The 24,813-nt window shown below is 39.2% G+C and overlaps 1 protein-coding gene across 1 annotated transcript in view; it reads left to right on the top strand.

Annotated features, from left to right (window-relative positions):
- Positions 1-24,813, top strand: part of COL4A4 (collagen type IV alpha 4 chain) — a 158,817-nt gene that overhangs the window by 42,342 nt on the left and 91,662 nt on the right. The window contains exons 5-19 of the mRNA XM_031008834.3: positions 728-862; positions 1,937-1,981; positions 3,117-3,233; positions 7,187-7,255; positions 10,158-10,193; positions 12,601-12,663; positions 13,019-13,054; positions 13,265-13,306; positions 17,868-17,948; positions 18,722-18,775; positions 19,051-19,110; positions 19,990-20,034; positions 20,346-20,399; positions 22,231-22,300; positions 23,123-23,227. Of these exons, the coding sequence (XP_030864694.2) occupies positions 728-862; positions 1,937-1,981; positions 3,117-3,233; positions 7,187-7,255; positions 10,158-10,193; positions 12,601-12,663; positions 13,019-13,054; positions 13,265-13,306; positions 17,868-17,948; positions 18,722-18,775; positions 19,051-19,110; positions 19,990-20,034; positions 20,346-20,399; positions 22,231-22,300; positions 23,123-23,227 (1,012 nt within the window). The remainder of the gene's footprint in view (positions 1-727; positions 863-1,936; positions 1,982-3,116; positions 3,234-7,186; positions 7,256-10,157; positions 10,194-12,600; positions 12,664-13,018; positions 13,055-13,264; positions 13,307-17,867; positions 17,949-18,721; positions 18,776-19,050; positions 19,111-19,989; positions 20,035-20,345; positions 20,400-22,230; positions 22,301-23,122; positions 23,228-24,813) is intronic.

Raw genomic sequence — 24,813 nt, 5'->3', positions numbered from 1 at the left:
TTTGATTTTTTAGTTTCTTGCTTCATTAAAAAGCCCAAGATCTCTAAATTTGATTGACAGAATGAAAATAGTAAGATAACTATAATCACTTGATATATGTGTTTCTGTGCACACACATACATACATACTGCACACATACATACATATACACATGTGCAGTAATTGAAATTTATCATATAGCTTAATTCAGATTGAAAAGGGCAATGCCACTATTTCTTATGTCTTAATTAAGTCAATCATTTTCTTTTCTTGTCTTGTTTTTCCTTTCATTTCCTTTTCCTTTTCTCTTTTCTTGTCTTTCTTTTCTTTTTTTTTGAGATAGGGTCTGTCTCTGTCACCCAGGCTGTAGTGCAGTGGTGCGATCAGCTCACTGCAACCTCTGCTTCCCAGGCTCAAGTGATTCTCCACCTCAGCCTCCCGAATAGCTGGGACTACAGACCCACACCACCATGCCCAGCTAATTTTTGTATTTTCTGTAGAGATGGGGGGTCTCACTTTGTTGCCCACGCTGGTCTTGAACTCCTGAGCTCGAGTGAACCTCGTGTCTCGGCCTCCCAAAGTGCTTGGATTACAGGTGTGAGCCACCATCTCCAGCCATTTGTTTCTATTATTAGAGTTGTGCAAATCTAATTTCCAAGTCTTCTGTAGGCCTGAATGACTATATGTTTGTGTTAGAAGACAGTAATTAAGAATTGCACCCCCATTTCTTTTTAATCTTCCTTCTCAGGGTCCACCAGGACCACCAGGGCCACAGGGTCCAATTGGACCCCTGGGAGCCCCAGGACCCATTGGGCTTTCAGGAGAGAAAGGAATGAGAGGGGACCGTGGCCCTCCTGGAGCAGCAGGGGACAAAGGAGATAAGGTAAGCCACATCTTATGTGGAGATTCACATGAACCACTCACCAGCACTACTGCACCATTTTTTGTTTTTGTTTTTTTTAGACAGTCTTACTCTGTCACTCAGGCTAGAATGCAGTGGTGGGATCTCAGCTCACTGCAGCCTTCGCCTCCCAGGTTCAAGCGAGCCTCCCACCTCAGCCTCCCAAGTAGCTGAGATTACAGGCACATGCCACCATGTCCAGCTAATTTTTGTATTTTTTAGTAGAGATGGGTTTTCACCATATTGGCCAGGCTGGCCTCGAACTCCTGACCTCAAGTGATCTGCCTGCTCGGCCTCCCAAAGTGCTGTAATTACAGGCGTTGGCCACTGTGTCTGGCCAGCACTGGAGTTTTATAACCACGAGTAGTATACACTTGAACCTTATAATAAATGAAGTCCCTGAACTCCTCTGCAATAATTCATCCTCATTCTTGGCCCCTTTCCAGAGGAGCATGCTCTTCTGGACCTTTAAATACATGTGTGTACCCAGTGAGAAGTTATATTGTTTCATGGCTTTTTAAAAAACCTACATGACATTAATTATATGCATCACACTGAGTTTTCTCTTTTCACTCAACAATATGTCTTAGAGACCATTCCTTATCAGGCTATGTAGATTGAACTTATTCCTGAAAAAACATTGTATAATATGCCATAGTATGAATAAAACTATAGTTTATTCCCTGTTGATGAGCACTTGAGATTCTACCCCAACTTTGGGTAGTGCAGATGTGCAAAAATAATTCTATCAATTGCCTGTGTTCACAGTTAAGGGTTTGTTACTCTAGGATTGAGATTCGGAGTGTTAGATTTCTGTTCACAGCATGTTGAATGATTTACTTAAATCAGTACTGCTAGGCTGTTTTCCCAAGTACAAAAGAAAAGCGCAAGAATTGGTTCTTAAATGTTGGCTTTTAGACTCATCAATGTCAAAAATAGGTGACAATTACTGCTCAGCATGTTTAAAGATGAGTAATTAATTGTTACTATTTTCAAGTAAATCAGCTTATTAATTTAGTAATTTTTATCTCTTTGTTTTATTTTCTGGGATTTTAGGGTCCAACTGGTGTTCCTGGATTTCCAGGTTTAGATGGCATACCTGTAAGTATCCCTAAATTTTCTCCACTTTTTTCAAAAAGGCAGAACTACTCATCAAAATCCTTAAAACCACATGTATATATACATAAAATATATATTTATAGAAACCGCAAGATATATATTATATATAGCAAAAATTTGCTATATATACCACAAGCACCATAATATATATATATCTTTCACCATAATATATATCTACATATATAAAAGATATATATTAGATATACAAGATATAGAATACATTAGGCTGGTGCAAAAGTAATTGAGGTTTTTGCTGTTACTTTCAATCCCCCGCAATTACTTTTGCACCAAATATATTGTATATATAAGATATATATAGTATGTATACTATACAATATGTATCTTATATTTTACATATATAAAATCTATAGTATATACGATATATAGCTATCTTACATATATTTTATATAGTATATATCTTATATCTTACATATAGTTTATATATCATAATATCTGTTAATTATATATTATATAACATGTATAAAATATGGTGCAAGATATATATATGTTATGGTGCATGGTATATATTACACATAGCAAACTCTTTTTATATTTTCTCATTTTAGTGCATGAAAGGGTGTTTACATTTAAATTTTGTACAATAACTCCCAGAGCAAAACACTTTACTTGGAAAGCAACGTTTTCTAACAGGTTAGAGAAAAAATTCCAAAATATGAGCTAGGTCTACTTGTTATGTCAAGTACAATGTTCTTGAAATTAATGCATACTCATAAGGAATGTTTTTATTTGCTGATGAGTCCTAATATTTGTAGTGAGCTTAATACTCTCATTTCTCATATGAAAATGGAATGGAAAAAAAAAGAGGTATGTGGGGGCTTTATAATTCATTATAGTATTTCTAAGGATTTTAAGGAAGGTCCCCTCCTCAATTTCCCAGAGTACTGCAAACTAAATTAGTTTAAATTTGTTATCTTAAAAAAAATTTAGGTTTTATTTTTACATGCTACATAGCCTTTTGGGGTAAAGAGAAAGTTTCACAAAACTAAACAGTAAATGTGTGAATCACAATTGCCATAATTTGAGTATTCATATTGCATAACCTTTATGTAATGATATTTTCACAAAAATGCTTCACTTATAATTTTGTTTTCTGCAGGGGCACCCAGGGCCTCCTGGACCCAGAGGCAAACCTGGTGTGAGTGGCCACAATGGCTCAAGAGGTGACCCAGGGTTTCCAGGAGGAAGAGGAGCTCTTGGCCCAGGAGGCCCCCTAGTAAGATACCCACAGTTCATCTTAACAGGAATCTTAAGTGAACAGGCCCTATGGTGGAACAGGCTTGATGTATTCAAGAAACAGAGTTAATACAAGTGTGCCTGGAGCATTGTCAACAAATGGGAGTGGCTGGGGGATAAGGACAGAGAGATAGGCAGGACTTAGAACATGCAGGACTTTGTGGATGATGGAAGGAGGCTAGATTTTCTTATCCATGTTAGGTAAAGGCACTGGATGGTTTTAAGGAAGGAAGCAACATGATCTGATTGATGTTTCATTAAGATGTCTCTAGCTGCTGTGAAGAGAATAGATAGTAGGGAAAAAAGAGCAGAGAGACCAGGTAGCAAAATGTAAATTGTTTATCATTCAGGGTTAATTGCAGAAACAAACCCCACTAGGTATTTTGAACAGAAAGGGATCTGATACAGGGATTCTGGCACTTATTATAATAGTTGGAAGAGTAAAACTTAGGACCACACGAGACCACTGATTTCAAAGGTTCACAGCTAGCTGAGATCCAGAGTCAGGAAGCTGTAACTGCACTGTAACCACTGCCTGTCACCCCACATCTAGACACTAGCAAACAGAACACTCAAGTTTCTGCTTTCCCGCTTGGCAGCAACAACAGACCAGGAAGAGAATCTCTTCCAAACTTCTGCCTTCCACATCTCCTAGGTGGAACCTAATTCACATCCAGCTATAAAGGAGTCTGGGCAATGTAGTTTTTATCTTTCTAGCCCCTGTAATGCAAAAAAATATATTAGAAAAGATTTGGAATGGATGTCCAGCAACAGTTGATAGTATCCAGCACTTGGGGGAAAACTTACGGCTCTTAGCTTTTTTTTTCTTCAGAATTTTGGACTTTCATTTAAACACAACTAGAGCAAGAGCTACCCCATAGTCCCTATCTTTCTCTCTTTTTCTTTTTCTCACTTAAATAAAGATCAGAGATCATTTGACCCTTCCAAATTGTTTTTCTGTGATTTTTTTTTTAGCATTTCTCCCTTCCTTAATTAAATATCATTTCACAAGTTTCTTTCTAGAAAGTTTTCTTAGGATGACCACCATAATCATTCATTCTGCTGTCACTCATGAGTCTTCCTTTTGCTCCAGATTCTAGAGGAACTGATCTGAACACTAAACTCAAAAAGAATTTTCCATACTCACATTTTTCTTCTGGTATCAAATAAGAACAACCACCACCTTTCATTGTTAAGTTTTTCAACCATCCTTTACTTTCAAACTCAGCCATTTGAAAACTCAAGTGCAGTCTGGTGAATGCACATTTATTAAGCTCCTCAAATCAGGCCAAACCTCATTCTACAGATTCATGAGCATTCAAGAGAGCAAGGGTTCTCAGTTTTAACTTTAACATAGCATGCAGTACTAGCCACAATCCTGAAGTTTGTCATAATGATGTCTTTGCAAAGCAACCAACTTCCCCTTGACTCATTTATTATACAGACACCCCTCACTTTGCACAGTAAAGTAAGAATGACCAGGCAAGCTAAAAACCACGCAAAGAAACCTTATCAACTGATGAGAAAATTACTATTGTCCCATGACTTTTAAAATGTTTTGTTAAAACATTAGAAACTTTGCCAGTTATATAAGGAAATGAAAAAACTAAATATTTATTTAATATACTGTAATTTGAAACATTGAGAACCAAAGTGTTTTATTTCTTTGTAAAAACTTATCAAGAGTAGTTTCAACAGTACTTGCCTTTTTCTCATCATGTAACTTGTGATACTAAAGGAATATGTCTTTTATGTTTTGAGGAAGTATGATACTCCTTTCTAAGTTTGGATCTGTTTCCAGTGTTGTGAAATATCTCTCAGGGTTCCTTTAATGTGAAGTGTTCATCTGTGTCACTTTACCTAGGACGCTGTCATCCTTTTCCTCACAACCACTTTCCTGGTTTCTCTTTACTAAGTTCCTCTGACTGCAAATACAGTCTCTCAAATGACAACAATCTCATTATTCCCATGATCAGCTATTGCTTCTATAACTCCACTTATGTTTTATTTGAATTTCATTTCCAGCATTACCATTTTCATTTCTTTGCTTCATTTTCATCATTATTGGCTGATTTCCTCTTCCAACTATCCATTTTTGTAAAATGTTATTTGGGTTTATTGCTGGGAGATAAGGAGGCAAGCCAGCTACAAGCTTTGCTGTCTGTGTCTGTGTGTGTGCTCTGAATAATACGTGTGCAGGGGCCAATCACAGACAGACTTTGACAGAAATCATTGAAACTGACCCATTAGTCCCAGAGATGTTCTTTGGATCAACATAGAAATGGATCCTTCTGATCTTAAAGTTTGAAACCTATGTGTTTTATCTGAGTTCCTTCCTCAGGAGAGGACCCCCAGGCCTCTCAAGAAGTATCAAAGAACTGAAACACACCAGATCATGGCATCCAGACAATGAGATGCCAGACCCCTGATTTTGTTTCCTTACCTAGGTCCTGTTTTCCAATACATTGTTACGTTTCTTCCCTGCTATGTGAACCCCTAATTTTAGTCAGTCCAGGAGATGGATTTGAGACTGATCTCCCAACTCCTCAGCTGCAGCACCTAATTAAAGCCTTCTTCCTTGGCAGTAGTCGTCCTCTCAGTCATTGACTTTCTTTGCAACATGCTTTGGTAACATCACGTGATCATGCAGTAATCACAATTCACATCTGTTATTTATATAGCAATTTGTGGGCTGAGAGGATAGCAAGGAAGTTTGTACGTTATGCAAGTACTCAGTTAATACACAATGGTGACTGAAATTTGAACCATGTTGTTGGAGAACTGGTGTTGTTTAACTTAACTATGAAACTGAAATTCATTCAGACTGGAACTGTGCAAAGCCAAAACTGCAGATACTACCAAATCTGATTTCTCAAGTAAATTGTTGATGCAATTTAACCTTATGCTGTTAAATATCTCCCATCAGAAGCCAAGTCAAGCACTCCTCTAAGAGAGATTAACTTTGAAATGTATATATCTTTCATATGAGCTTGATATATAAAGATGGTAGGATTTTTATGTGGTAACCAAGAGAAGATATATTAAGAATTGAAGTAGGGGCCGGGCACGGTGGCTCACGCCTGTAATCCCAGCACTTTGGGAGGCCGAGGCGGGTGGATCACGAGGTCAGGAGATTGAGACCATCCTGGCTAACACGGTGAAACCCCGTCTCTGCTAAAAAATACAAAAAAAATTAGCCAGGCATGGTGGTGGGTGCCTGTAGTCCCAGCTACTTGGGAGGCTGAGGCAGGAGAATGGCAGGAACCCAGGAGGCAGAGTTTGCAGTGAGCAGAGATCGCGCCACTGCACTCCAGCCTGGGAGACAGAGCAAGACTCTGTCTCAAAAAAAAAAAAAAAAAAAAAAAAAAAAAGAATTGAAGTAGGATATTAAGATATTAAGTAGGAAAACCTTGGGGAGGGGGAAGAATACACTGAGGTATTTCATTCACTTTAAAAAAATATCCTAAGCAAACTAGCAACTATATACAAAAACCTTCTGAAAGGAACATGTTATGTTTTTAAAAATAATTCTTAGGCCTATTTTGAATACAAGTACTGAAATGGATAAAATCTCTCTCTATATATACGTTTTACTATTTCTAGGGCATAAATTAACAATTGCAAAATTAGTTATTTGTAGGAACAATGCGTGTGTTTTATATTGTGAGGAAATATGAAAATTTTCTGCTAAATAGCTATATATGAGTAGATATTCTGTCTTAGAAGATTCCTTAACAGATCTTAACTGAATATGGAGTAAATATATGTGAGAACCTTAGGGTGATAATATGGAAGAGGATATAGAAATGTCTACTTGTTAATCATGTCAATAATGGTAATTTTAACTGATGAGTTATATTTTATATAGAAAAGAAAATACTGAAATGGTAATACGCTATTTTCCTGTTAAGTACATAAATATTTTATTTTCAGGGCCATCCTGGGGAAAAGGGAGAAAAAGGAAATACAGTGTTCATTTTAGGTGCCGTTAAAGGTATTCAGGTAAGTATTATGATCATGATGGGTTAAAAATTTTTTCTTCCAAATAGGTAAGCCCATGCAGGAAATACTCAGACAGGATTTTTCTTCAAAATGTCCCTGAATACACCAATTTTTATAATTACCCTGACCCTCAGGGATGGCATCATGCTTTTGTGTGAAGGCAGTGGCTTTAGTCGCCAGTAAAATTCCAGCACTGTAAAATTCCATTACTTCTGAACTAGTCAGAACTGCAAGGGATGTATTTATTTCAAGGTTTCTCAACTCCTGACATTTTGGGCCACATATTCATTTGGTGTGGGGCTGACTTGTGCATTACAGGATGTTGAGCAGCATCCCTGGCCTCTGGCCTCTACTCATTAGACGCCAATAGCATCCGCCACCTCTGAACTCCCCAAAGCGTATATCCAGACATTACCAAATGTCCACTGGGGGGACATCACCCCAGTGGAGGATCACTGATTTATTTGTAATTAAAACATTGTAATATTAGTACTTGCCATCCAGTACAGTAAAAGTCACCATTATTGAACTTGAAAATGATGTAAACCTTATAGCACTTTGATACATTTAATGGTGTTGTGTTTTCAGCAGGGAGTGATATCCAAATGTTCAGAAATAAACTCTTGAGTGACCACCTCATCTCTCAGATGAGAAGCCATGGATGAGTGATGGGGATCAGTGGAAATGATGCATTAACAGGAAAATACAGCCCATTTTCAAGATGTGTGGTCATTTCTCTTAAGAATATTCTGCAGCAATTAGATAGAACTAGTCCTAGATTGCTTCTATGAGACCCTAGGTTCTGTGCCATGCAGAACGGACACATCTGAGCAGTGATCCCTTTAGTAAGCTCACCGTTTATGTATGTAGCCTCTGTGCCTATTTGTCCTTCTTAAACAGCAAGAACGATGGATTTGTTTATAGCTTAAATGATATATTAATAAACTAAACGTCAACAGCAGGGTCATTCTAGGAACCAGTATGGTGTATTGGAAGGAGAGAACTGAGGCTTACCCTCCACTGTGACTTTAAGCAACTCCCTTAACCTCCTCAGCCTCATGTTCGTTATTTGTGAAAGAAGATTAAAATAATATTTACCCTGCCCCTTTCTTAGTGTTGTTAAGACTGTTATAATAATTTATATTGCAGCACATTGTAAATGGTAATGTCCCATATTAGTTATAGTGAGCATTTTTTTGTAATTGTGGTAATAGAGGACATGTGACATACAAATATAGAAGGGGGATGAATATAGAGAATTCCTTATCTTAAGGGGAAACAGAAGATCCCTAATAAAAATGATCTGTAGATCAATAACCCTTGAGAGACAATGCTCTTAAGAGTCTATATCCACTTTATACCCATTCTAATGGCTATGATAAAAAAACAAATCTAGCAATTGTTGGCAACTACATGGAGAGTTGGAGCCTTATGCATTACTGGTGGGAATGGACAATGGTGCAACCACTGTGGAAAATAATATGGTAATTCCTCAGTAAATTAAACATAGAATTGCTGTATGATCCAGCAGTTCCACTTCTGGTTATATACCCCAAAGAACTGAAAGCAAGGACTTGAATGGATATTTGTACATGCATGTTCATAGCAGCTTTATTCACAGTAGCCAAAAGGTGGAAGTAATCGTGTCCATCAACAGATGAATGGATAAACAAAATGTGGTATATTCATCCAGTGGAAGACTGTAAAAGCTTTAAAGAGGAAAGATATTCTGACACATACAACAACATGGATGAACCTTGAAGATATAATACTATGCTAAGTGAAATAAACCAGTCAAATATCATATGATTTCACTTATATAGAAAAATAGTCAAATTCATACAGATGGAAAATAGAAGGGTGGTTGCCAGTGGCTGCAGGGAAGAGGGATGGGGAGTTAGTGTTTAATGAGAACAGAGTTTCCACTGGAGGAGACATAAGAGTTTTGGAGATGGATGGTGGTCATGGGTGAATAACAATGTGAATGTACTTAATGCCACTTAAGTGGCATTAAGTGAACTACCTGTACACTTAAAAATGGTTGAAATGGGCCAGGCGTGGTGGCTCACGCCTGTAATCCCAGCACTTTGGAAGGCCGAGGCGGGTGGATTACCTGAGGTCAGGAGTTCAAGACCAGCCTGGCCAACATGGTGAAACCCCGTCTACTAAAAATACAAAAAAATTAGCTGGGCATGGTGGCGCATGCCTGTAATCCCAGCTATTTGGGAGGCTGAGGCAGGAGAATTGCTTGAACCCAGGAGGTGGAGGTTGCAGTGAACGGAGATGGCGCCACTGCACTCCAGCCTGGGTGACAGAGTGAGACTCCATCTCAAAAAAAAAAAAGGTTGAAATGTCAAATTTTAACTTACATATATTTTACATTTTAAAAAAAGAGCCTTCATTCAAGAGAATATATAGCCTTTGATCTTTTAAAGTAGGTTGAGTCTCAGCACAGAGTCACAAGGCGATAGAGGTAGACAGAGGCTGGAGTGAGGCAATTTCCACCTGAGTTTCTTTTTTGTCCACTCTAGGGTAGTCAAGGGGGTCAAGATGTTTATAAAGCATAGCAAGGTGTGGAAACAGACCAGCAACAGGTAAACTGTGAGGAAACGGGACCACTGGATTGAGAATTTAGAACAATTTAAACAAAGAAAAAATCTTATTTTGATTCCATGTCATTACTTCAGCGACCTTTCTCTGTTGGGTAGAAGGAGAATTCAGAGCTTAAGGAGAAAGAAAATCACCTCCGCATATCCCTTCCTCAATTTTAGTCAACACCAAAAAAATTGAACAAACTGCAGTTAGATGAGTCCAGATAATTTTGTGTATATTTCTATTTTTACATAATCTCTGTTTTAGGAATATTGTGTGGACTTAAAGCAATGCATTCTTATTTTTGCAGGGAGACAGAGGGGACCCAGGACTGCCTGGCTTACCAGTAAGTCTCCTGAGCAGGCTCTATGCTTCTGTTTCCTCCTCAAATAGCCTATGATCCACGTTTTAATCCCAGCAAAGCCAGCTACATAATTTGTGCGGCTCACCTAGTGCAAAATGAAAATGTGGGTTCCCTGTTCAAAAATTATTAAGCATTTCAAGATGGCGACCGCAGAACATGAAGCATGGGGCCCTGTGTAACTGCACCAGTCTCATGCCCATGAAGCTGTACTTGAAGCTCATCAAGCTCCCTCCTGTCTTCCTCTTCTGTCTTCTAATGATCTTGTGGCATTACTCAGGTATATGCAGCCACTTAATGTTTAGGAAAGTGAGTCCACTTAGCAACTACATGTATAATATGTACCAGCTAGAATAATCTTGCATTGCTTCTCGCTACCATTTTGCCTGGTGAATCAGTATTTGTATATTATATTTAATATTTTGCCCATCTTCATCTCTCTGATGTTTCTGATGTGAGAAAGTTTCACAAAACTAAACAGTAAATGTATGAATCACAAATGCCACAATTTGAGTATTCATAGTGCATAATCTTTGTGTTATGATATTTTTGCAAAAATGCTTCACTTATAATTTTGTTTTCTGTAGGGGCACCGAGGGCCGCCCAGACCAGCAATTCAATGATTACATTAGTCTTTCCAGTTTTTCGATGTTTACAAGATTAAAATTGAAAGCAGTTTTGCCGGCCAGGCGTGGTGGCTCATGCCTGTAATCCCACCACTTTGGGAGGCCAAGGCAGGTGGATCACGAGGTCAGGAGTTTGAGACCAGCCTGGCCAACATGGTGAAAGCCCCTATCTACTAAAATTACGAAATTAGCCAGGCGTGGTGGCGCGTACCTACAATCCCAGCTACTCAGGAGGCTAAGGCCAGGGAATCACTAGAACCCGGAAGGCGGAGCTTGCAGTAAGCTGAGATGGCACCATTGCACTCCAGCCTGGGCAACAAGAATGAAACTCCATCTCAAAAAAAAAAAAAAAAAAAAAAAGACTGGGTGAGGTGGCTCACACCTGTAATCCCAGCAACTTGGGAGGCTGAGGCGGGTGGATCACGAGGTCAGGAGTTCAAGACCAGCCTAGCCAAGATGGTGAAACCCCATCTCTACTAAAAACACAAAAATTAGCCAGACGTGGTGGTGCGTGCCTGTAATCCCAGCTACTTGGGAGGCTGAGGCAGAGAACTGCTAAAACCCAGGAGGCAGAAGATGCAGTGAGCCAAGATCGCACCACTGCACTCCAGCCTGGGCGACAGAGACTCCATTTTGCCTTCCAAAAGTTAAGCTATAATTTTGCCCTGTAACTTCTGGCTAGTGATGGAACGACTTTCCTGGGCTGGTTTCCTTACTACGATTGAAGCTCAGGCCCATGTAATAAATGTGATACCTCAATGTTGCTGTTAAAATAAATATCAGTTCATCCTCCTAAACAGAGTAATTTCATTATACACTCCCCAATCATTTGACTTGGGCAGAGTCAGCAGGAGCCCAGGGAACATCTCTCCAAACTTCCAGGCTAGCCTGGCTGTAACCTTTTCTTGACAATTTGTGTATAGTTGTGTTACAACTTACATGTTGTAGAAAATTTTGTATGGCTGACTCATCTTGATCTCAAATTAGGGACTATATTTCCCCAATTTGAGATCTTGCAGACCATGTTTTAAAAATATACTAAAAAGTATAAATACATTAATATATAATGTTAATTAATAATAATACTTTAAAAGCATCCTGATGTATATCAAAATTGTAACAGAATTTAGGAGTAGGTAGTAATGCATTTTCTTTGTTCTCCACTTTTGTTATTACAGGATGTATTTGTAAATAGGTAGATTGATCTCTGGGTCTTAACTGGACCCTAAATGAAGGAATTTATCACAACTACCAGAATGCTGCTACCTTTAGCTTGGTGCTTTTTTTTTTTTTTTTTTTTTTTTTTTGAGACAGAGTCTTGCTCTTTCGCCAGGCTGGAGGGCAGTGGCGCAATCTCGGCTCACTGCAACCTCCGATTCCCTGGTTCAAGCGATTCTCCTGTCTCAGCCTCCCGAGTAGCTGGGACTACAGGTGCCTGCCACCACGCCCATCTAATTTTTGTATTTTTAGTAGAGACGGGGTTTCACCATGTTGGCCAGGATGGTCTCGATCTCCTGACCTCGTGATCTGCCCCACTTGGCCTTTCAAAGTGCTGGGATTACAGGTGTGAACCACTGCGCCCGGACTGCTTGGTGCCCTTTTAGGGCTGCATCAAAGCTGCTGTTGAAAATGTCCTAGCAGGGCAGATGTGCTGGCGGCTGTGATTTCTTTAGAGGTTTTTATCCACATGGGATCACACACAACTGTTTCTGTGAAAGATGATTACAATTTTGGGTAACAGATACACTGATTTTTCTCATGTTTAGGGATCTTGGGGTGCAGGAGGACCGGCGGGTCCCAGAGGATATCCTGGAGAGCCAGGGTTAGTGGTAAGTACAGCACTGCTGATGTGATCCCTTTAAAAACCAGATTCTACATGAAAATAAAGAAGCAACGTTGCCATTTTGGGTCAGACACAGGTGGGCCGTTTGAGAGATTATACTCGATGAATCAGTGAAAACCCACCATTATCAGTGGGACTCCATCTTGAAGCACAGGTCCCTGCGGATGAGCCACTGACATCATCTTCACAGAAAACAGCCCATCCATGATAGAAACTCCATCACTGAATGTTTTAAAATTAAGGGTTTCCTAAATAGGACCCTATTTTGGGGTAACAAAAGAAAGCACATTCTGATTTCTATGTCTGATGATTGATTTGTGTTTTTTTCTCCCTTGATTTAGGGACCTCCGGGCCAACCAGGGCGTCCAGGTTTGAAGGTAGGCAGTCATGAGCAAGATACATCAATAGAGCCCTGAACAATGAAATAATTGACCACTGATATTTGTCAGAATGATGGCTTTCCTCTTATCAGACTTCCCAAAGTATTCCATAAACTGCAATATATTGTGTAGCCAGAAGTCTTAATTGCTTTTAATTACTTTTTTAAAATTCAAAAGCAATTAGATTCTTTTTCATTTCTTTCTCAGGGAAATCCCGGTGTGGGAGTAAAGGGGCAAATGGGAGACCCGGTAAGAATTCCCTCTTGCTCTGAGGAGCAGATGGTGACGTGTGTGTGCTGCTCAGGGGTGGAGGCTGTTCTGATTATTTGAACTTCTACTCATTATCTAGTCACTGCCCAATTTTATGGCTGAGAACTTTTCTTTGCCGAATTATTATGGCACCATTACCCTTGACTGTAAAATGAAAGATCTGACACAATTTAACACTACATTCGGGTTAATTTGTGCAACACATTTCACCCTAGCAAACAGATTGAACATTTTTGACAATATATTATGTCCAGAGTAACAGCTTTGTCACATCACGGATTTGTTTTGCTTAATTTCACATAAATCCTAAACTCCACCCTTAAATATGCATATAAATACAAATATAAATGACTGGAACCAAGAGCACTGAGCAATACACGATCTCCAACCCACTCCTTTTCTATGCCTGTCCTCCCTGTCTCCTCCCCCTGCCACTCACACCCACTGTCCTTTTGGCTGACATGTAAAACTTAGTAACAATAAGCTTTAGAAAAGTGATTTAAGGGCTGAGCACGATGGTTGATGCCTGTAATTCCAGCACTTTGGGAGGCTGAGGCGGGTGGATCACGAGGTCAAGAGATTGAGACCATCCTGGCCAACATGGTGAAACCCCGTCTCTACTAAAAATACAAAAATTAGCTGGGCGTGGTGGTGCGTGCCTGTAGTCCCAGCTACTGGGGAGGCTGAGGCAGGAGAATTGCTTGAACCTGGGAGGCGGAGGTTGCAGTGAGCCAAGATCGCGCCACTGCAGTCCAGCCTGGTGACAAGCAAGACTCTGTCTCAAAAAAAAAAAAAAAAAAAAGAAAAAAGAAAGAAAGAAAAGTGATTTAAGAAGATTTAAGAAGGCAACTCACCTGGAAACAATCTGAACATCCAGCAGTAGGTGAGTGGCTCTTTCAACAACTGAGGGCAAGTCAATATTAAGCATCTGCTCCATGCCAAGCTAGGACTGACACTGGGTGTGGGGATTTAGCAAGACAGACCTGATCCGTGCTCTCATGGAGTTCCAGCGTGATTGAGTAAGTCATGGTATAGTCATTTAACAGAATGGCACAAGAGTCAAAAATATGTATGACGACTTCATGATGTGGGGAAGTGCCTGTGACATAATGCTGAAAGAAAGTATAGGTTACAAAAATATAAACTCAACTTTGTAAAAGCAACAGCAACAAGAAAGACATTAAAATATACACAGAGAGGGATTTCTCAACCTCAGGCTGCTGCTATTTCATTGTTGTGGAGGCTGTCCTGTGAATTACAGGATGTTTAGCCACATCCCTGGCCTCTCCCCACTAGATGTCAGTAGCATCCCGTCCCTCCAATTGTGACAACTTAAAATGTATCAAAACATTGCCAAATGTCCCTGCGGGAAGGGGTTGCCTAACTACTTTCCCCTTCCCCCCAACCTTGAGAATCTCTGGCTTGTAGAAATGACTGAATGAAAATATACCAAAACAATGTTTTTCAAGTTTGGGAAGCCATGGAGCTCTGGAATATGTTCATCGAAGCCACAGGAGCCCGTGCGCCATTGCAGAATCCAGCAAGCATTGATGTCTTAGTGACTTTCCATGCCAGTCCAATCAGACACATTTGCAAACTCAGGCTGTGGAATAACTTGGAAGTATTTGGCTATGAGGTGGCCATTCAAATGATCTCAAATGTGCTTACCTTAATTCTTTTAGATTGTCAGGTGAATGAACACATAATTTTACAATTTTGGGCCAGGCCCAGTGGCTCATGCCTGTAATCCCAGTACTTTGGGAGGCCGAGGCGGGTGGATCACCTGAGGTCAGGAGTTCGAGACCAGTCTGGCGAACATGGCGAAACCCCGTCTCTGCTAAAAATACAAAAATTAGCCGGGCATGGTGGCGTGTGCCTGTAGTCCCAGCTACTTGGGAGGCTGAGGCAGGAGAATTGCTTGAACCTGGGAGGTGGCAGTTGCAGTGAGCCAAGATTGTGCCATTTCACACCAGCCTGGGTGACAGAGTGAGACTACGTCTCAAAAAATATAAATAAATAAGATAAAATATTGATGCAGAATTCTCAGATGTTCTAGAGCATGTTTGCCCACCTCATTTTAAGAAACACTGCCCTAAATGGTTGCTATTTATGCCTACATGATATAATTATGGACCTTTTACATTTTAATTCTTCATAGTTTTCCTTCTTTGTACTTTTGACTATGCTGAGTATATGGTACTTTTACAATATGAAAAAAAATAGCAGTATGACCAATATTTTGAAGAAGCCGGCTGCTTGTCAGCTTTTAAGGGTTTTGTTCAGGTTTATCTCAATTACAAGAATAAGAGTGGCTATCTTTACCAATACATGCTATGCTTTCACTCATGTTTTGTTAATGTGCTTGTTCAATGGTTTATTCACTCAGCAGATATCTTTAGGGCAGGTGCTACACCAACACTGTGTTAGGTGTGTAGATAAATCAAGGAAAAAAACAAAACAAAACAGACAATGTTTCTAATCTGGCTTTTCTTCAATTTCCCAGGTTTAGGTAGAAATTGAACTCTTTTTTTTTTCTATTTAAACTTGATATTCTTCTAAAAATTCCACCTATCAAAAGCATTAGTAGTTTTAGTAATGATATATTGGGGAATTTACTTTGTTACCCTCAACACGGGAAGCATTTTATATATATTATCTATTCAATGGAAGAATAGTTTGAGGTAGGTAATATTACAATCTCCATTTCACAGAGAAGAAAAATGAGGTTTCAAGGAAGTAAGGAAATGAGGACTGAGAGAGGTTTTAAGGAACTTGCCCCAAGTGACAGAGCCAGTAAGGGCCTGGTTTGCAAACATGGGTGACCTATATATAGCCTGTTCTTAACTATGACAAAAAGGAAAGATCATACTAAGTGTAGAATAATAGTAATACCCAGAAAAGCACAAAATATTTATTTTCTAATTAATGGTGAGAATTTATGATTGTGGCAAAATTCATTCAAGAAACATTCTTTTCTTCAGTAGAAAAACATCTATCATGGCATAAATAAAAATTTTGGCTATTATTTTACAGTTTTAAAATATTATTGAAAATAAATAGAAATAATCTAATCTAACCAGAGTGAGATAGCTTAATACATCACAGTACATTCTTGTGATAGATTATTTATTGGCACTAAAAATCAGGATTGTTACGTGAGGCCAGGAGTTTGAGACCAGCCTGGCCAACGTGGCAAAATCCCATCTCTACTGAAAATACAAAAATTAGCTGGGCACGATGGTGCATTATCTGTAATCCCAGGTACTCGGGAGGCTGAGGCACAAGAATCGCTTGAGCCCGGGAGGCAGAGGTTGCAGTCAGCTGAGATCGCGCCATTGTGCGCCAGCCTGAGTGACAGAGAACACTCTGTCTCAAAAAAAAAAAAAAAAAAAAAAAAAATCAGGATCCTGAAGAGATTTTAGTATAATAGAAAAAGGCTCACAAAATATTGTAAGAAAAATATAAAATTATTTAAAAATTTAATAAAATATGCTGTATATTTTAAATCATGTTTATATATTTATTATATAGTATTCTGATTATATTTTCATAAACATAAAACAAATTGTTTATTCACCTATATTCACATATATGTACATATATACACATATGCACACACACCACCAAAAATCATATCAAAGTTTTAATAGGCCGGGTGCGGTGGCTCACGCTTGTAATCCCAGCACTTTGGGAGGCCGAGGCGGGCGGATCACCTGAGGTCCGGAGTTCGAGACCAGCCTGACCAACATGGAGAAACCCCCGTCTCTACTAAAAATACAAAATTAGCCGGGCGTGGTGGCGCATGCCTGTAATCCCAGCTACTCTGGAGGCTGAGGCAGGAGAATGGCTTGAACCCGGGAGGCGGAGATTGCTGTGAGCCAAGATCGCGTCATTGCACTCTGGCCTGGGCAACAAGAGTGAAACTCCATCTCAAAAAAAAAAAAAAAAAAGTTTTAATAGAGATTACTTCTGGATAGTAGGATTTTTTATTTATTTATTTATTTTTTGAGATGGAGTCTCGCTCTGTCGCCCAGGCTGGAGTACAGTGGCACGATCTCTGCTCACTGCAGGCTCCGCCTCCCGGGTTCATGCCATTCTCCTGCCTCAGCCTCCCGAGTAGCTGGGACTACAGGCGCCTGCCACCACGCCCGGCTAATTTTTTTTTTTTTTTTTTTTTTGTATTTTTAGTAGAGACGGGGTTTCACCGTGTTAGCCAGGATGGTCTCGATCTCCTGACCTCGTGATCCACCCACCTTGGCCTCCCAAAGTGCTCGGATTACAGGCGTGAGCCACCGCGCCCGGCCCTGGATAGTAGGATTAAGAATCATTTTCATTTTTTAAATTTATTTTTAACAATAAGTGTGTATTAAATTTTTATAAGAAAATAAATATCCTTTTATATTCTATGATGTACTTGCCACAACTTGTATTTTAAATCCATGACACATAGGATTGGAAGCATTATACCACAATACATGGGTGAAAACCTTCAAAACATAAATTAATATGAAATTTTTATTATCTTGCTTTTTTTTTTAAGGGTGAGGTTGGTCAGCAAGGTTCTCCTGGACCCACCCTGTTGGTAGAGCCACCTGACTTTTGTCTCTATAAAGGAGAAAAGGTAATTCCCAAATCCATATGTCACCTTGGAAAGTAGCAGTAGAAAATATTTTTTGACATGGATCTGTGGCAGCAAAGTACAGAGGTCTTTCTATGCATCACTGCACTAGTTTCAAACCTACTTTAATAGGTTGGTACTACTATTGGCCCCATCGTGCGGCGTTGAAAACGAGGCTTGGAAGGTTCCCAGTGTTCTCAAGTTTACCCAGCTGCTGAGTGGCAGACTTAGCTCAGGCTGCTAAATTATGACATGTGCTTGTTAATGTTGTTTTGACGTGTGGATTGAAAAGACCACCGGAAGCCCGGTTGTCCTTTAGATGTTACAGATGAGTTTGATGTCTTGATAATTGAGAAGGTAACAAGTGCATAGAACTGGGCCGTAATAGATTCTTGGCAAATATTAATTCCTCTGTCAGCTACCAGTGCTGGTATTATTGGTGCCACGTGCAGATTCTGTTGTTGCTTTTCAATTGCTGGGTTAAATTTCTTTACTTTGCTCAAAATAAGCCACTTTTTTAATGGCTGCATTCCCAAATTGTATCTGCTGCCTGGTTCCGTGGTCCACTGTGGTATCCCATATACCTCTCACATAGAGAACTGGCTCAAATAATATCTGGTTTATAAGTGTGCTAATTAGAACAGGTGAAGAGTAATCTCTTAAGATTTTTTTTTTAAGGTGAAACAGATTGTAAAAAGAGATGATTTCTGAAGGAGATGGAATTCAGTATGTTAAATAATAAGAATAGACCAAATTATATTCATTGTAATTTTTAGGGTATAAAAGGAATTCCTGGAATGATTGGACTGCCAGGACCACCAGGACGCAAGGTAGTTTATTTAAGTACCTTTTTTTTTTTTCATTTGTGTGATGTACTATCTTAACTTAAAATGTTATTTCTCATGGTCTTTATCATTGCTTTAAGTGCTAATATATATTACCAGAATTTTTCACTATCTTATCATAATACTATAGAGCCTCTATTCTAAAGTAGTTGTTTTCTTTAAGCTGCTGACAATAATTTTTGTTTCTCATTTTGTTTTTGCTTTCCCTATTGCTGAAATATTGTTGCTTGAACCCCTCTAAATGTTGTCATCTCTTAAAGGGAGAATCTGGTATTGGGGCAAAAGGAGAAAAAGGTATTCCTGGATTTCCAGGGCCTCGGGTAAGCATCATTTGCTGTTAATATCAGTGAATTTGGAGATATTTCTCTTTCATGTTTTTATAAAACCAGGTCAGTAGTCTCACAAGCTCAAAAGTGAAGAATAGCTCATGTAAGAACAAAACATTTTGGACAAGAATTATGGAATATCTAAATATCCCAGAGCATCCTTCCATTGACATCATTTAGATAAAACAGGCAAGCAAAAGATAGAAGAATTTGGGAAAAGTGACAGGATTGTGGCATCTCTTGTCTGGCACCTCAGTGCCAGTAGGAAAGTAGCTTGGAATAGTTAATTTAAGTCTATTTGAGGAAACAACATGGTGATATAGGGGCAGTAGCTAGAAAAAAAGTACAATATTAAGCTCCAAACATCACCACATGTCACTAATAGAAAGCCCATTCATAGAGTCACCATGGAGGCCAGACCGCAGCTGGCATGGGCATTGAGTTTATTTGGTTCTAGATTTAGTACCGAATGGGGCAATATTGGTTTCCATGGTCATTTTTATTGCTAATGATGCACAGAGCAACTATTAATTTCCAGGCAAATTATATTGCAGAGATTTTAAAGATATTTGGCCCAGTGCAAGCACTAAGTTAAGTAAATTAAATTTGGAAAAGCAACGACAACAAAAATACATTCTTAATTAAAACACTGGCAATGACATGGATTTTTTGAATAAGACTGAGGATCACTTCAAGTAGCAAATGTTATAAAGAAATGGAATCTATTTTATATTTATTTCCTTTTATTCAGCTAGCTTTGCAAACAGGACCAAATATCCATGGAACAATTTGATAAGGTGAAAAATGATGCACTGAGCTGATTAATGCATTCTGATTTAATTCTGTTTATCCTGATTTTTGTGAATTTATTAGGGGGATCCTGGTTCCTATGGATCTCCAGGTTTTCCAGGATTAAAGGTAAATGTACCTCATTATAGAGATAATAAATACATTTCATTATTAAATGCAATTTAGTATAATTCAGAAGTTGTACTGTTGCGTGCAAACACAGTAATTAGGAAGGCAGACACATTCATTTTATGGATTGCAGGATTTAGCTGTGGGTGCAAAAACTGAAGCACAAGATTGTCTGATGCAACTGACGAACAGTGTTAAGACTTTGCATGGTCTCAGTGGGCAATGTGTTGCTTAAATTAAATGAGAATGAGATAATTTGTCACTCAGTCACTTTTTTTTTTTTTTTAAGGCATGTTTGTGCTTGTTTGTAGGGAGAACTAGGACTGGTTGGAGATCCTGGGCTATTTGGATTAATTGGCCCAAAGGTAAAAAGTGAGCCTATTTTAATATATCCTGATAAAAGTTTATATCCTTAATATTATCTAATTTATTTTTAAAAGTATTGCCAGGAATCATTCAAGAATGTAATTTTTACAAGAGATACAGTTAATTTTTTATTCAATTGTTACATTAGTCTGTTTTTCATGTTGCTGATAAAGACATATCCAAGACTGGACAATTTACAAAAGAAAGAGGTTAAATGGACTTACAGTTCCAGGTGGCTGGGGAGGCCTCACAATCATGGCAGAAGGCAAGAAGGAGCAAGTCACGTCTTACATGGATGGCAGCAGGCAAAGAGAGAGCTTGTACAGGGAAACTCCTATTTTTTAAAACCATTATCTTGTGAGACTCATTCACTATCACAGGAATAGCACAGGAAAGGCTGGGCGTGGTGGCTCAAGCATGTAATCCCAGCACTTTGGGAGGCCGAGGTGGGCAGATCACGAGGTCAGGAGATCGAGACCATCCTGGCTAACACGGTGAAACCCCGTCTCTACTAAAAATACAAAAACAAAATTAGCCAGGCGTGGCAGTGGACGCCTGTAGTCCCAGCTACTTGGGAGGCTGAGGCAGGAGAATGGTGTGAACCTGGGAGGCGGAGCTTGCAGTGAGCCGAGATAGCGCCACAGCACTCCATCCTGGGCAACAGAGCGAGACTCCATCTCAAAAAAAAAAAATAAATAAATAAATAAAAGAATAGTGCAGGAAAGACCCACCCCCATAATTCAATCACCTCCCACTGGGTTCCTTCCACAACAGGTGAGAATTGTAGGAGTTACCATTCAAGATGAGATTTAGCTGGGGGCACAGCCAAACCATATCAGTTGTCCCTTGTTATCTGTGGGAGATTAGTTTCAGAACCCCTAGGCTACCAAAAGCCCTCAGATACTCAAGTCCCTGATGTAAAATGATGTAGTATTTGCATAATACTTACACACGCTGTATCTTATATTTTAAATCATCTCTAGGTTACTTATAATCTCTAATACAATGTAAATGCTATGTAAACAGTTGTCATATTCTATTGTTTTATTATTTTTGTCATTGGATTGTTATTATTTTTAAAATAATTTGTATGAGAGTGCTGACTGTATAGTACTTTAATGCATGCTGTGTGTTATTATGCATGATTATCATATTATCATATCAGTGTCATATTAAGCATTATTATGTTCTACATTTGAGAAGTGATCCTTTTGAAGATGAATAATCATGAGAGTTTAAAAAAATTCATGGGCTCATTGAGATTAGAAACAGAGGGCATCTTAGAGAGTTTTCTGCTTTTAACACCACTGCATTTTTTCTTTCCTTTTTAACTTCTGTGACCTCACATCTGGCACTTGCTCAGCATGTGCAAGGGAATTGTGTTCCCTTAAAGCCATAGTGGCATTAAAGGAACGCAATTTAGGGGGACACTATTTGTTGCTAAAATAAAATGTAGATTCGGACCTTGTTAGGTGAATAAACTATTTGTCATCGATGCCAAGTTAGACATTAATGCTCATAGTATATCTAAGAAACTTGGTGACATCAGAGGTATCCAATTTGTAGGCATAGAATAATTTCATTGGAGTTAAATTTCCTTTCTTTTGTGGAAGCTTTGTGACTTGCTATTTACTTCCACTACTTGTAGATAAGAGATTAGATGCATCTTTGCTGCTCCTAAAACTCCATGGATGCTTCATTTCTCTAGTCAGTCTATAATCTCTGCTTCTTATATGAATGTGCACATGATCGTTCTAATATTGGTTTAATGCCAGGCAACATGAGTAAAATTAATATTCCTTTAAAAAGTGAATGAATGAATGATTTCAGGGGGATCCTGGAAATCGAGGGCACCCAGGACCACCAGGTGTTTTGGTGACTCCACCTCTTCCACTCAAAGGTTTGTGTTCCTATTCAGTTCCTCCATAAATTATGCAGAAATAGGAGTTGAGTGGCCAGGACAGAAGAGTCTGGCCCAGTATTTCCATAGCTTGCACACTAGGCAGGCTGAATGCACGAACTGTAGCATGAGTGTATAATTATACATGTGCATGAGGTTTTTTTCAGTACATATACTGTATGCTGGTATTTTTATTGTTATCTTTCAGAAAGTCTATTTTTAATCGCTAAAAATTGTATGAAACTATTTTACTGGCTGGGTTCAGTGGCTCACGCCTGTAACCCTCATACTTTGGAAGGCCGAGGCAGGCAGATCACTTGAGGTCAGGAGTTCGAGGCCAGCCTGGCCAACATGGTGAAACCCCCGTCTCTACTAATAATACAAAAATTAGCTGGGTGTGGTGGCACATGCTTGTAATCCCAGCTACTTGGGAGGCTGAGGCACGAGAATCGCTTGAACCAGGGAGGTGGAGGTTGCAGTGAGCTGAGATCATGCACTCCTGCCTGGGCGACAGAGGGAGACTCCGTCTGAAAACAAAAACAAAAACAAAAACAAAACTATTTGACTAACACCTATCAAGATGCTGCCACCAAAAGGAGTAGCCTAAATCAGTGACAAAGAGCCCCATTCAAAGTTCACGAGTCTGAGGAAGAGGCACAGCCAAGGTGGTTCACATTTAAGATATTTCGTTTTAAATGTAATGAGAAACTGCAAAAATGTCTCCTAATTATACTTTACTGAGTCTCACAAAAAGTAATTGTTGTCTGAATTTTAAAATGCACATATCATTTGTTTATTCTCATGTACCATTATCTTTGGCAGGCCCACCAGGGGACCCGGGGTTCCCTGGCCGCTATGGAGAAACAGGGGATGTTGGACCACCTGGTCCCCCAGGTCTCTTGGGCAGACCAGGGGAAGCCTGTGCAGGTACGGATGCCCTGATGCCCTGGCTTTTACAGGTCAGATTTCCTGCATCATCATCAGCACCAGTAGCTTTCAACTGTAGCTGATATTGGAATCACCTTAGGATTGTGTAAAATAATACCGATGCCTGTGCACACCCCAGACCAAGAATGTTGGACTCTTGGGAGATGGGCCTGGGGATCTGATACTGTAGAAGCGCTCCTGTATTGGTAACATATAGCCAAGGTTAAGAACCACTGAACTCAAACCAATTAATCACTTACTTGGGAGGAATACAGGTTTCTCAGCTGCACCCCAGAACATTCAATCAATATCATAGGGGTGTTGTAAGGAATATGTATGTATAACAACAGGCCTCCCACAAAGTTATCGCATGCAGATAAGGCTTGGAAACCACTGCTAGGATTAGTGTTTCCCCATGTTTTCCCACCCTGCTGGAAGGCTCTCCCTGTTGACATCTACTTGTAAAATTTAGTACGTTCACCTAATCCCTCGCTTAAATCTCCTGCATGAAAGGTGGAAGTAAAAATTATAATTAAAAAAACTTTCATTCATAATTACTTTAAAAAAGTCTTCTTCCCTCACCTCAAAAACAAAAATAAGAAAATGATGGGCCACAGTGGCATTTGGTAAAAAGCCTGGGAAAGAGTCCTGTTGGCATAAGGACTTTGAACTCCTTCAGGTGCTGCGCTGGTTAATATTCCTAGTAAGATTAGGAATTGAAGTTTAGAGGGTATTTGCAGTCTGTGAACCCAGGAGAACTGATTAAACCTGTGAGGAGAAAAGTCTTGAGTAAATGTAGTTTTACCCAGCCTGTGTCTCTTGTTATATTTACTGAGAAGAAGTGAGAAATTTTCTGAGATATTCGACTGCTAACTACAAAACTCTTGTTTAATCTTCCATGAATCTAGCTTTCAGTTTGCAGGATTCAATAACCACAAAGGTGGAAAAGCTTTGTCTAGTTCACTTAACCTTTAGATAGCACAGCCTTAGCCTAACTGACCCAGGAGTATATAAATAATATAGAGTATTCCGTTGGTCAGAAAGCACTGGACTCTGGTCTTAGAATTCTCCAATCAGGCTTGTTTGTAATAGAATAGTGTCTCCAGCATATTAAAATGAAGATCTAATAGTAAGTAACAAGTGTCTCTAGTGGATTCAAACCCAGGAAACCTCTTAATTCACAAGGTTTTAAAAAATAAATTAACCCAACAGCTTTCAAATCTTGACTATGACCCATAGTAAGAAATGCATTTGATTTTACATTTATATGCAAAACATATACATTTACATTACACAAACATGTATGTATCCATATGTACAGGTGATTCAGACAAAAATACACGGAAGTATACATTTTCAGTATGTGACACACTCTTCTATCCCATTCATTTCTTTTATAATAAAAAAAATTTAATGCTGTCACAACTTACTCTATTGACTTCATGCTCTACAGTTGGGTGGACAATACTGCAAGATGCCACACACTGTAGCCCATTCTCCCTGTTGGCAGGTGGTTAAGCATTCTTCTTGGCAATGGGACAAGGCAGCAGGCAGCACCCAGGTTCATCCAATGACTGATTGTATTG

The sequence above is a fragment of the Gorilla gorilla genome, chromosome 11 (assembly GCF_029281585.2).
Source record: "Gorilla gorilla gorilla isolate KB3781 chromosome 11, NHGRI_mGorGor1-v2.1_pri, whole genome shotgun sequence".
Classification (NCBI taxonomy): Eukaryota; Metazoa; Chordata; class Mammalia; order Primates; family Hominidae; genus Gorilla; species Gorilla gorilla.
This window is presented reverse-complemented; position numbering and strand designations above follow the sequence as displayed.